The 14091-nt window shown below is 40.9% G+C and overlaps 1 protein-coding gene across 1 annotated transcript; it reads right to left on the bottom strand.

The window, feature by feature from the left end:
* Positions 1–829: 829 nt before the first annotated feature.
* Positions 830–13699, bottom strand: LOC134859610 (myosin-7B-like). Its single transcript, XM_063876185.1, is given in 21 exon segments — positions 830–1939; positions 2162–2225; positions 2336–2466; positions 2551–2604; positions 2688–2818; positions 3337–4069; positions 4334–4546; positions 5236–5784; positions 6245–6301; positions 6427–6447; positions 6449–6550; positions 6920–7036; positions 7255–7401; positions 7680–7766; positions 7893–9269; positions 9360–9836; positions 10694–11361; positions 11364–11469; positions 11677–11740; positions 12210–12378; positions 13547–13699. Coding segments are annotated over 19 exon segments (5118 nt in total). The 5' UTR covers positions 12278–12378; positions 13547–13699; the 3' UTR covers positions 830–1939; positions 2162–2209.
* Between the last annotated feature and the right edge of the window lie 392 nt (positions 13700–14091).

Raw genomic sequence — 14091 nt, 5'->3', positions numbered from 1 at the left:
CCTATTTACTGTTTAAAAATCCTAATTTGTAAAGTTATAAACCAAAGCTCTCATTTATTGTAGTTGACCAATAAACTTTCGACCACTCTAAAAACTGACGTGGTGTAAATACATAACGGTTAGGATGTGCAACTTCTGACGTTGTACTGCATTCATACAGTATGAGAGTGTGTTGTGTGTGTGATACAAAGTGTGTCACAGGAACAGGGAAAGGAGCAGAAGTAAAGCTAAAGATGATAAATGATTAGATGTTGGATCACAGTACTTACTGCTGCACCCATTGGCTCACCCTCACACAAACACTTCCTCCCCCACCAAGTAGCTTCTCTTTCCACTGAATGTGAGAGATGACGTTCTCAGAGGAGTTCCCAAATCTACTGAGAACAGCAGGTGATTATCAAGCTCCTTTTCTCGTATTGTTTAAAGCTGCTGATTCTTTTTTGGCCAGGTTTTGGCCTCGTGCTTCGTTGTATTCAATGGGAGGGAAGACACTTGGATGATTTAGTGGTTTAAGGGGTTTTGTATGCACGTCAGCATCATCCACTTTACTAAATGTCTCGTGACAGCACCTGTCCCTCACGCCAGTCACACGCATAGAAGCATGTACTACACACACGTACACACTCCGCGAAGGTCTGCCACCTAGTGGTCATTAATCGGAAGTGTTAAAAAGCCAGTTTACAGTAGCTCAATTAAATATAAAAGACTAGATTTTGAGATAGATCGTGACATATTTTCTTTATAACCTATGTATTATAAGTTGTTAACCAAGACGATTTTTGTCATGTTGCCTCTTTCAGTTGTTCACATACAAGCACAGACACTGGAATGACAGTTAATATCATATAAACATTTAATCTCTGTACAGGAATCAATATTTTCTAGCACTGATATAAAAATACCTTTGCTGCACCATGATCAATTCACACCCGTACATACAGTAGGTAGTAAAAGAAATTCATAAAAGAACATCATGTGTGTGTGTATAAAACAATATGAGCGTGCAAACATGACATCTATTAGATTTTAAAAAGAAGTGTCACTCGTACAAAAACACTTACAGTTTGTGGCATATTTTTTATAATATTTTCTACAAAAAAATATGTGATAATCTCTTTTTTTATTTCTTCTTCTAAATATCAATAATAACTGTGTGCAAATTTCAACTTAAATAGCTTCTGAGTTTGAAGTAATCCTGTAGACCTGTGAGCAGAAGGAGACAGATAAGTCTTTGGAGTGAATAATTTTTTTCTCATATTTGGCTTCATGTGTAAAAATCAAGTAAGATGACCTGCGGGTACAATGTTGCGTCTGTACATCATACAGTATAGGTTGATTTTAAAAAGGCTTTTGATACAGTACGTGTCCCTTTAGCCAGTGGTTCATGTCACAGTGTCCAGAGCGGCAGCAGAGGGGACGTCCGCTCAGCAAAGATGACACTCTGTGTTTCACACAGTGTTAGAATGTGCGGGAGATGTCCTTCCAACATTTTTGAGTCTTAACATTGTTGGTGTATGTCGTGTCACAGGCAGCATTTGGAAAGTCATTGATCTTAGCTTCATATAGTTTGCAGTGAAGTATCACTTTTTATCAGCCTGGCAGTCTCTTCCTATACATTCAATCCGGCCGGTTAGTCTCTGAAACAGGAACTTCTTCCAACGAGAATCAGCAGTTATTCCCCTGCTTTTACATGCAGACTCTCTGCGCAGAAGCAAGAGTTTTGTTTTGTATGACATCTTTAGGTAATCATTTTAAGACTTTAGCGGACAGCCACAGGTCACTGCTTGTTCATAGGCTGGTAAAGTGAGACAACGCGAGATATTTCTGATTGGTTGACCTGAGCCGGAGTCCCAGCAGCGTGACGGAGTCTCCCTGGCTGTCTGCTGAGGTGGAGGTCAGGACGGTCCCAGAGAGGGCTGCAGCTATAGATGGCTGTGCACTGAAGGGCAGACACACAGGACGGAGGGAAAATAGATCGTCACACAGAGTAGAATAGACGGTGCCAGAATGAAAAGTATCTTCAAGGTCTATTTAAATATTAGCTACATTTGATTCAATTTAAATGTAATGTCGTATAAATCTGTTATTTGTTTTAAACACATAACTTAAATAAACAAAACAAACATGACAAAATGAAATCATTTAGAAGCACACAGTTCACCTGTCAAACTTCGGCCAACGGCAGTTAAAGTTCATTCAGAAGATGGAATCATCCTACAGTGACACTGACAAATATAAATAAAAAATAAATGAATGTGATGCAGTAACAATAAGCCTGGAGGAAACAAGGGTGTCTAATAATATCTACTCACTGGTTGACTTTTGCCATCCTTACGTTTGCAGTGAGTCTGTTCTGACTGACTCGCTGTACATGGTGTGGACAAAGTCTGAAGTGAGAGCATTAGAGCCAAGTGTTTGGACACTTATATTCACTGGGACACTCAAGTTGACGTTCTCTAGAATACACTAGAAAAGGAAACAAAGTATGAAATATATTAGTGTGATTAGTTTTAATTTTTTGAGTGATAAGTGCTTTTAGGAGACAGAAACCTTGGTGCATGCTGAGCTCATGACCGATTTGTGGAAATCTCCATCCAAAAACACCTGAGAGGTGACAGGAAAGAGTAAATACAAGAACAAACACATAGTGAAGTTCATGTAAAGTCCATGTTCTTTGTTGTGCCTACCCTGTACCCATACACAAATGTGCCATTACTGCAGCCCAGCTCGTCCAGGGGGGGCCTCTCCCAGCCAATCAGGAGGCTGCTTTGTCCGACTGTTCTGATGACCGCAACAGAACGAACCTCGGCTGGAGCTTCTGCAGAGTATCAGACAAAGGAAGGTAAAACACATTCAGAATGTACCTACATCTACAGTAGATGCTTGTAATGCTGTAATCACTGGGCCATTTTCCATTTTCTCTTCGTTAAATGGCAAGCTGATTTTACATCTCATGGTTTTGTTAAAATGTACCATATCTGGCGGAAAGCCCTGCATGCTAACTTCCCCTGTGTGTGCAATAAACTGCAAGAATGTGTGGTGGGATTTCATATATTATTTCCAATAAAAGAGACAGAAACAAAGAAAATGGTCCATATCTAGGCTCAGTATAATCCCACTGCGACACTATAAAAGCAAAAATTAATTTATTCTACAATCTTAAACTGCAATATTATGCACCAAAGTAACAACACGTGTTTATGCAACCTTTCAGCAAATGCTTCTTTATTTTCAAATCAATAAAGGTAGTTCGACCATTAACAAGATGTTATTCCACCAGGACTTTGAAGTCATGCTGTTTTTCCTTGATGTAATTTATCTCAAATAAAGCCTTACCTGGATTAGATCTTGCTGTCTTGATCTTTTGTAAAGCAGCGGTGGACTTCCTGGCAGTCTTGGATCTCTCAGGCGAGCAATGAGCAGGTGGAGTGCAGGGTGCAGCAAATAAAGGTCCATGATATGCAGGGGGAGCACCATCCGTTTCACAAGGCGTGTTGAAATGGTTATCCTCCAGAGCAGTTGGTCCCCTCTGGGCAGTTGTGTCTGAGGCGGTGGTTTTCGGACTAGTCTCAGAACATATTAAGACATCAGAGTCAATGGTACAGGTCTTCAGAGTGAAAGGAGTAGGAGCTGTTTGCTTTGCATCAGATTCATCGAGGACGGCAGTGATTTTCTTCGTGGATGTCGTTACATTAGTGCCAATGCTTGAGATGGGTTTGGCTTTGCAAACTGCCACAGTGTCAAGAGGACAGCTAGAAATCGCACATGTTGTGGTTTTGGATGTTTCTGCTTTAAAGTGATGGTATGTAAACAAGTTCGGACTGAAGGTAACATGAGCAGATCTTGAGGTGACTGCATTAAACAGTGTGTTAGACTTATTTGTGGACATCAAAGCTGGAGTGTGCTTAGCTTGGCTCACAGCAGCAGCAGTGACAGGGAGAGAGTTGGTGTCTTGTTCATTTAAACTGAGGCTCTGCTTCTTTGTGAGAGCGACTGGTCTGAGGTCTGCAGAAGCAGAAAATGAGAGACATTTCCTGGGCTGATGTCCTCTTCCTCTGCCCTCTGGATCCTTGAAATGGGGAGAAAAACATTTTATATATGTTATATCCAACATTTCAGATTGGGTTACAGGCCAAGTAGGATTTCACATTCAACAAATTTGTTTGGGTATTTTAGTGTAATAAACTAAAATAAACTTAGTATGAGAATTTAAAAACAAGCACTGCAGTCTATCTTTGTACAATGTCTAAAGATGCACAATATAACCCTGATCATACAATCAACAACAGCAACACTCCCACATCTGTCTAATGCTGAAAAAGCTTCTTTGTACCTTAAAGCTGCTCATGAGCGTCCTCTGCAGCTGCTCATGTAGGTTGATGATCTTCTCAGGACTACTCAGCCTCCTGCTCAGACTGACACGTTCCCTGGACGGGAGAGGAGTGGGACTCAGAGAACATCTGGCCGAAGGGATGGGATCTGGAGAGGACTTTCCTGTCATGTTTTGGAGATGAAATTTCTCTGGAAGACTTGCAGAGGGAGAAAACTGTGGTGGAATTAAGAAAAGGCATTATAGTAGTCTTTTACCCAATTTAATTTACTCTTTAAAGTACACACGATTGTACAAACAACAGTAATATGTTAATGTGACTTAACTTGGATATTTTGTAAAGACATTTACTGTATGCTGTTGCTGAGTTGTAGCAGCTTTGTGAAAATGTGCATTAAACCATGTTTGCTCATAACCAAGGGAAATGGTTACAACCAGGTATATCTCAATGTTTATGGGCCTCTGATCACCCTTTAAAAATGCACTTTAAAATTGTATACCTATCTGAAAGTGTAAAAGAGCATTTCCCATAAACACAGTTGCAAATATTATCTTTGCTTGAAGGGTTTCTTTTATCCTGAAAGTATCAAAGATGTTGCAAGTGCTTGTATTGATTTTTTTAACAATATGCCATTGTGACAGCAGAAACAACAAACCACTAAACAATATGTGTTTCTGTAATGGTTGCAATAATTCAGGCATGGCTGCACATAAAGAAGACTTTATACGTTGGGAACTGCTGGCTTATCTGTTTATTTATGAGAATGGTTTCACAAAGAATGCAGTAAAAGTGTATTCCCTGGTAAAATACAACACTTACAACACCATTAAGCCCGAGTCATTTCAGAAAAAAAGCTTTTTATATACATACATTTAAAAGAAATAGATTATTTGTAATATCTTACCTGTGCTGGATTGGATATGAAGCTCTCTTTCAGTTCTGAAACAACAGGTGATGGAGTCGCTTGGAGGCGGGCATGCTCTTGCACTGGGAAGGTTGGCATGGGTGAGTTGGCATGTTTCTTCAGTGTTGCTGTCAGTACAGGAGTGACTTCACCAGTGCAGTCAGATTCAGCTGTGACTAAAGATGAGTGTTTTTCACTTTTTAGTTCTCTACATTTCCCTCCAGATTCAGGTGTGTGTTCCTTTTGGGAAAGCTGATTTAGAAGTGGGGATATAGGAGAGCAGGTCTGATCTTCCGTGAATCCACTGGTGCAGTCTTGGAATTTAGAAATAAATCCTGGTGTAAACCCAGCGCTGTAATCACGTGTCTTTACGTTGCTCCCTGGTGTGAATGCTGCAGTGTAGTCGAGCAAAGCAGCGTCACTGAGCAGATGCTCCACCTGCAGTGTGAGAGTGGAGTCTGCACAGCCTCTTCGGGACATGTCCTTCATCATCTGAATCAACAGGCCGTTCCTCTCCTGACACTTCACCACCAGACAGGACAGCTTGGCCTGTTATTGGACGAAACATCTGTCAGTCTCAACTACCAAGAAGTATCCTTTTACTAAATCTCAAGAGATAATTTATAGAAATCATTCTTTTCAGAGGGACATCATTCACCATTAACAAGGCTGTCATCTTAAGGTCATCGTTTATTGCCTCCATACAAACCTGGTTCAGTTTTGTTTTTCACAAAAGATGTGGTATTGATCAGTGATTGATGAAAATAGCTATCTACAGTATCTTCATTTGTTATTACAAGAGATGAGATAATTATTAATCACTCAAGATCTTTAAGAGCTGTTGTGCAGTTAGGTGTTTTACTAAACATTTTTGGAACTATCCTGTTTGTTATTATGTTATGTGGTTTCCCATATACATTTTGTGGAGCAAAGGAAGAGTAGCTACTTAGGATCAATCTAACAGAAATGTTATAACAAAACAAAAGGAATGAAAAGCTATATTCCTCACCCTTAAAGGAGCTATTTCCAAATCCGTATGGCTCCTCTTTTTCAGAAGTTCATCATACTACAGTACAAAAACAGACACATGAAATGTACACTGTTATTAATACCGGGACAGAAATGTATCAACACATGACAAACAACAAATTGCTTTGACTTTAATGAGATAAGAGCTGACTGGTTACTTGCTTTAGCTCTGATGTCGTTGTAGCAGGGTCCTGAGTGAGACCAGAGCAGTGCTCAGATCTTCCTTGCTGCCCTGCCCTCGCTTGAGAGCGATATACTCAGAGTTTAGCTCCTCTAGAGCCACTGTCTGTGAGGTTTTACACACACAAACACACACAGACACACACAGGAACAGATCTGAGGTGAGAACTTATTTAATTTCTAATTTAAGTTCTTTGAGTTTGACTTTTTTCTTTGCAGATCAAGAATAAAATAGTTGAGATAAAATGTACAGTTCCATGTATAGGCCCTTAGAGATGCAACAGGAAACACTGATGTAAACAATGTATTATTCTTACTGTTGCGTTTAAATGGAGAGACTCTTAATTCCCTTTAAAAGGGCAGAAATCTGCATTTAAAATATCTGGGGAGTTATTGTAAGCAACTCTGTTCTGTATTTGTAAGTACTTCAAAAGGAGTGTGCTGCAGCAATAAAAAAGACAGACACTCTGTTTACCTTAGCTCTGAGCTGAGCTGTGAGGATGTTGTGTCGCTCCTCTATCTGTGTCTTTAGTGACAGAGCTTCAGTCCTCTCCCTGAGCAGGCTGCTCAGTTTGCTCTGCAGCTGCTTCACCTCAGACACACAAACAGCGATTAAATAAGAGACGGACAAAGATACAGTAGTAAATAAACATTATTTTTGTTGTTTGACTGTACACATGGGATGTAAATTAGTGAAACAAAGCATCAAAAACATCAGGGAGTGTAAAAGATGAGGCATATTAAGAGCTTATGTTGAGATTTTCCTCATTGTTCATTCAGTATTTTTCTAATTAATACTTGGTGAAATACCTGTGTTGTGAGGCTTTCAGTCTCCTTTCTGGTTTCTTCCATCTGATTGGCTACAGCTGTCATCCCCACAACCTTGTCAGCTGCCTTTCTCTCCGCCTCCTTTCTTCTGGATTCTGATTGACACAACTCCCTCTGCAGCCTCTTGGCCTGAACATGACATAAACATATACACAGTGAGAGAAATGTCCAATGATACACCATGCACAAAGTCAAAACTGAACAATATGAGAAACATTTGGAAGTTTGGGTTTGACAAAACAATACAACTGAAGTTCAACTGAGTTCTCACCTAAATTTAGTCAAACCTGAAGTTTGTTTTATCCAAAAATATATATTTTTTCATCAATGAAAGTTTAACTATGAATATTATCTTTCAACTAAAAAATGTTGACATATACAGTATTAATGTTAATCTGTAAACTCACATCTACACGGCTCTGGTCTAGTTCCTCATGATATGTTTTTAGTTCTGCTCCCAAAGCTTCGATCTCCCTCCTCAGATCACTTTGCTCCTGTTTTCCAAAAAATGTTACATGAGTAATCCAATATATCGATCCACAAGCAGATATAATACTTGAGGATATTTCTATTAACACTAATATAATGTACAACGGTAGGAACCCCACCACTCTTAATACCTGTTCAGTGTTTCCTCCGTAGTCCTGAGTCTGACATCTTTCTCCTGTTTCAGCAGCAGTCTCAGTCGTCTTCACTGCAGAGCTGTTTGTTGTCAGCAGGTACTGCTTCTGATTTTTCCCCTCTGTTTGTGTTTGGCTTGGCAGAGCAGCTTTGAGGCTGTTGGTTTCCTCTCTTAGGCCCTGAATTAAAAGCTTTATCTGCTCTTCTTCCTGTTTCAAACAACTGATTGAATGTTCAATTCTTTCTTTATCTTCTCTCAATGTGCTGGCTAATTTTATTAACCCTTCACGCTCTTCTTGTGAAGTGGACGATGATCGCTCCTCGTCTTTCTGTTTCTTCAGACACTTAAGAGCATCTGTTAGTTCATCTCTCTCTACTTTTAAATAAAGCACGGTCTGGCTCAACTGGTTCCTCTCTGTCTGTAGACTTTGTAGTGACTGCATGATTTGATCTCTTTCTTCTTTTCCACATGAGAGAGATTCCAACAGTTTCTCTTTTTCTATTTCGAGGCCAGATAAAGAATCTTTCTCCTCTTTCAGGCCACTCATGGACTTTATAAGCTGCTCTCTCTCATCCTTCAGTCCACAGACTGTCCTCGTGAGCTGGTCTCTCTCTTGTTTCAGACCAGCCACAGATTTACAGATGCCGTCTTTCTCCTCCTTCAGTCCCCAAACTGTCCGAGTTAACTGCTGTTTCACTTCTGTCTGCGTTTGGATGGACAGACTTACTTCTCTCTGCTGCTCCCTGAGAGTATTAAGGTTGCCTGACAGTTCCTCTCCTTCTGTTTTGAGCCTCTGGACAGTCTTGGTCAGCTGGGACACCTTATCAATCAGTGCACTAACATGCAGGCTGCTCAGCAGATGATCATGATTATCATGCAGAGAACTGGCTGCTGTGACTGAAGTCAAATCTTCTGCTTGTTCACTGGACACACACTGTGGTTCATCCCCTTTTAGCATATTTTCCACAAAACTGTCAACACATTCTTCGAGGTCCTTCTGTTGTAAACTTCCTGCTGTTGCAGCTGTAAATTCACTTTGCAGTTTTATGCTAATCTGTGATTCCTCTGTACGCTGTTCACTCTCCACTAACCTTTGCTGCAGCTCCATGATGCTATTCAGATCATCCTCAGTCTTCTTGGTGAGTTCTGTAATCAAACACTCTTGTTCCTGGCTCTCCTGCTTCAGCCTGACTCTGTCTGCCTCGAGCTTGGAGATATGCTCCCTCAGATGTGTTCGCTCCCTCTTCATCTCCTCTTCTCTGAGCTCAATGTGAGCCAGAAGCTCCTGAATCCGTTCTGCCAAGGCCCGGTTCTCCTGATTCAGTGCCAGGACGAGATCATCCTCACCTCTATCACTGGTTGGTAGTGTGCTAACCTGAGTAAACAAAGAGTAGAATATATGATATACTGAAAAAGCTTGTGATGGAAAACTTGGGAATACTGAAACCCCTGTGACATACATTACCTCTTCGTTTGAAGACCCCTGCTGCGCATCTGCTTCTTGTTTCACAGAGTCTTTCTTGAGCTGTAATTTCAGTTGAGTATTCTCCTGAGCCATCATCCGCAGCTGCTCCTGTGTGTGCTCCAGGGCGACCTCCAGGCGGTCACGTTGAGCTTGAAGTGCTTTGAGATCATCCCCTAAACCCAGGCTCCTGTAGGCTTCCATCAGGGCATCAGATTCCTCGCTGGGGCTTACCTCCAGATTTAGGATCCCTTTGGAGCACCAGGTCTCCCGTTTATTCTCATCTAGTTTCTCTTTAGTTAAGGAGAGTGTCTGGGGACTGGAGTTGTTTTTAAGGGTTTTAGATGAATTTTCTGATTTGGCAGATGAGGAGCGATCCTCTGTGTTGTCCTGTAGGCTCTCTGCTGCCACCAGGGGGTGAACAGGTGGAACTACAGATGAATAAGGCTGGCCTGTTCCCTCATCTGACGTTAGATGTACCTACACAGAGATAACAGTTGTGGGACAACATGTATGAATCCTTTGAAAATGGAAATGACAAAACACTGAATCAAATAACGTAAGCCAAATTCATGTCTCAGGCAGCTATAGTGAAATATTGATATTTAGATACACCTTGAAGCATTGACAATAGAGAAGGGGGTTATGTAACACCCTAAATCCCTCGCTATAGAGCTTTTCCTTTTCGGGAGAGTTCAGCCTTTTCATGCTGTAATACCTTCTTTTGGAATAACAAGAAGGAATGAATAGTATTACGCCGATATAAAAACCGGATTGAATATTTATTGACCTTTTAAATATGTTTACTAACTGTTTATCATCCGTCTAATGTGAAAAACTGGTATAAATTAACAATTTTCATTTTTTGAATCAACTAATAGTCCTCTTTTATCTCTCAGGAACTCTTCTTCTTGTCTAAAGCATTTATTCTCAAGAAACCATAAATGTATCTTACAAATTCATGGCATCTAAAAACATAATAGAACTGAAATTGAAGCAGTTCAGGGTTTTTTTGTAAATATCTGTGAATTTGAATCAAGAAAACTGGATTTGGATATGATAACAGGTACTTGTAATCATGGCTGTTTTGTTTCTGTTTACTTGTTTTTCAATCTTCAGTTATTTCTATCTTTCTGTTTATATAATAGTATACAATAGTTTGTTGTATGCACAAACTCAATGGTTTCTTATTAAAGTTTAAAAAACAACTTCAAAGTCTAATCACACTGAATGAATTCAAACTTTAAATGTTTGACCTTTTTGGAGGTGGCTGTGTTGTGTTGTTTGTCTGTTCGGACAGTGTTGATCTAATTTTAATAGAATATTGTATTCCTCACCTCTCCCGTGGCAGTGTGAGAGACAGTGTTGGTCCCAGGACTCGGACATGTGGCTGTGTGTTTAGCTGCATCCGTAATACTCTGCTTGAGTCTATGGTTCTTCTCTTTCAGCTCTCCAGCCTCCTCCATCAGGGAGCTTTCAGAAAGCTTCAGCTGTTGCACCTCTGCCTTCATATCCTCCAACTTGCATCCCAGGAAGTGGCTGTTCTCCTGGGCCTCCTGAAGCTGCTCCATTAGTCTCCTCCGCTCTGACATCCCATCCTCCTCTCTCTCCAGCAGCACCCTGAGGTCCTCCTGCAGGCTCAGGACAAATCCTTGCAGCCTGGCTTCATTTGGAGTCTGCGTTGCGTCTTTGACTGGTCCACCTTGTATTTTGTTCTCGCCTTTGCTTTCATTTCCCACACTTGACTGCCATTGCCTCCTCCTCTCCTCCTTTCCCTCTTCCTCTCCTTCTCCCTCTCCTCTCATTGGAGGAAGCCTCTCCTGTTCTTCCCAGTGTGTTACAGTCCCAGCGGTGATTCTGACTGCACTGATTTTTGTCATACCAGTGGCTGCACTCACAGTCATGTCCAGGAGCTGCTTCTCTAAGGTGTAGATCCGGTTTTGCAGGCACTGTTCTCTGTCCCGCGCCAAGCTGATCTTGTGCTGGAGCTGGGTTTTAAAGTTTCAAAGTATTGGGACTGGCGACTCATCTCCTCCTCTTTGGCCTTCAGCTGCCGCTGACCGCGCTGCAGTCTGTCCCTCCAAACCTGCTCCCCCCGCTCCTTGTCCCGGGTCTGGGCCAGAGGAAGACATTAAGACGAGCAAAGGGAGAACATGATTGAACAAACTTGAGATAAGTTATCGATCTATAAAACCAACAGTGTAATTTACTTAAAAGCAAATACACAATGAAAAGGTATCGTTCAAATTGCCTGGAATCTCAAAGATTGGAATAAAATAATGTAAATAAGAAACAGAAATTGTTATTTTCATGCACTCACCATCGTCCTGACCTCCTCCCTGAGCATGTGTAGCCTCTGGTCCAGCCTGTAAGAGTGTTGCATGCTGGGGGGATGAGAGGCAGAGTTTAGCTAATAGAGCTGTAGCAGCAGGCTCCTCTCTGACCTCTCTATCTCCCTGATCCCAACACCAAAACACTGACAGGCTCACATTACATCTGATCAACTTACACAAAGGTACACGTTGAAATAAAAACTGGAAGGGTAAATAACTTTGATCTAACTTTCAACAAACCTTCAAAGAAAAGAGCGATCAGCAAATTATTCCAGAGGAGATGTTAGCAGTGCTCGCATGCAAATGTGCAGTACTGTCAGGTGTGTTTGATATGTGAGATCCCCTTGGACGAAAGTGAGTATAGTGGCAGGTGTGTGTGTGTGTGTGTGTGTGTGTGTGTGTGTGTGTGTGTGTGTGTGTGTGTGTGTGTGTGTGTGTGTGTGTGTGTGTGTGTGTGTGTGTGTGTGTGTGTGTGTGTGTGTGTGTCTGTCACTGGATCCGCTCTCCCCCAGTCTCTCACCTGTTCCTCAGGTAGCTGTCAAACTGGAGTAAACTGGAGGGTCGAACCGTCACGCTGCTCCTGCTCATAGAGTAGAGTATTTTGCCCTGGTAACAGCACTACTTCCGGTACCCGTTGTGTCCGATGAGGTCATGTGATCCTCCACTGGTTAGCCCGCCGTGAGTTTCACCTGCAGAAGGAGCTGAAGGTGTGAGCTTGACTTTAAAAGTGAAACTGACACTTCCTTAAAAGGAGACGTGTTACACACCCTCGCTAGCCTGTTCAAAAACACACAGCCGTTGGCAAAGATAAAAGCAGACATAGGAAAATATACATAAGCACAACATAAAGTCATCTATTATTCACCATTTCAACAGCTTGGTAGCAAGTTGTAGACTGCAGATATTTCTCAGGTTACTCTGCCTCCTAATCCTGCGGTCTCCTCCTTCTCTTCAGATCACCTCTCACTAATTCTCCAATCCCCCAGAACTCAAAGAGTAGTCGTTTACTCACATGCCCCCATATGAATTGAAACAGCTTTTGGTTGGTGTGATAATCACATTATTTTCTACCATGGAATAAACTCTTTTACAATACAGACGGACTTCTTTGGGATTGTCAATTGTTGGGCTCTGTGGTGGTGTGCAATTATGAATGACTCACTATATGAGCCTAATTTTATCTTTACATATTTAATACAATTGTGTTCATATAAAAGCAGATTTTGTTCACAGTCTAGTTGCCATTTTAAATCTGTTTTAAAATTAGGAAAAGTGGGAAATTGTCAGGACAAGAGCCTGAGAGAATGACCTTTTTCCTTTTTTATTGCATTTGTGCATTGCATTACATGGTGTGCCTGTCTTCTTCAATGTGTTTTGGATTGTATACATTGTAAAAATAAATGGTTATAATCTTAACATTGAGTAATGTCAAAATGATTTTGAGTTTGTATCAACCCGTGAATGTGGAATGTTTTTAAAGTTGAGGGAATCTTGACATTTTTTTTCGACACACCTCCATTACACCTCCTGGGCTGTGTTTAGGAACTCTGTCACTTCATGATTTTTGATGTCTTGGGAAAGGTCCTTTTGACCACATTTTTGGAATTTAGCTGACTGTTGTAACCTAATGAGTAAGCTAGCATGTGTAAGTGTAGCCAATGTATAACAAAACAGGCAAGACTGCAAGTCAATGAAAAACCACTTCACATTTTTGACACAAGAGAAAAATCATGAACTTGCTTCTATATTGTAGAAATGTAAAATAGTAAGACTCACACAATGTTAAATATTAGCTTTTGGATTATTAGATGTACAAAGAATTGGATTATCAAAGGTAATATAATTATAATTAATAACCTGTTTTTTGCACTCCACTGATTGCAGTTTCATCTTCTTAATGCAGCGACGATCTTCCCGTAGCTTCAGCCTCTAGTGTTTACTCCTGGTTGCGCTGTTGTTTCCTTAGAAACATCCTACATGTTGGACTTTGCCAGAATCCTCCAAATCCAGTTCGCACCCAGCATGCCCCCCTCCCCCTTCACTCTGCTCTTTCACTCTTCTTGTCCTCCCTCCATCTTTCCTTTCTTTCTAACCAACTGGGCATTCTTCCCAACACGGCTGTTTCTTTTCTCCCTTTAATAAATCCTCTGATTCAGAGTTTTCTCTCATTTCCATGTTTGCTTCTCACAGAGGAGTTTTTATATTCCAGGTCCAAGAACCATTATAGTAAATGTTATATATAAATACATCTCACTTCAAACCTTAAGTATATCTGGTTACTTATTATAGTTTCAAATATGTTTGCATTCCATGTAAGGGTCAAAAGTGCACATTTATCAAAAGGCCATGGGGTTTTCATGAGCTGTCTACAAATGCATAAAAAACAATTAGGTTTTGTTTTA

This window comes from Eleginops maclovinus, chromosome 23 (genome assembly GCF_036324505.1).
Source record: "Eleginops maclovinus isolate JMC-PN-2008 ecotype Puerto Natales chromosome 23, JC_Emac_rtc_rv5, whole genome shotgun sequence".
Taxonomy (NCBI): Eukaryota; Metazoa; Chordata; class Actinopteri; order Perciformes; family Eleginopidae; genus Eleginops; species Eleginops maclovinus.
Note: the sequence above shows the minus strand (reverse complement) of the source record. Positions and strands in the feature narration are given on the sequence as shown.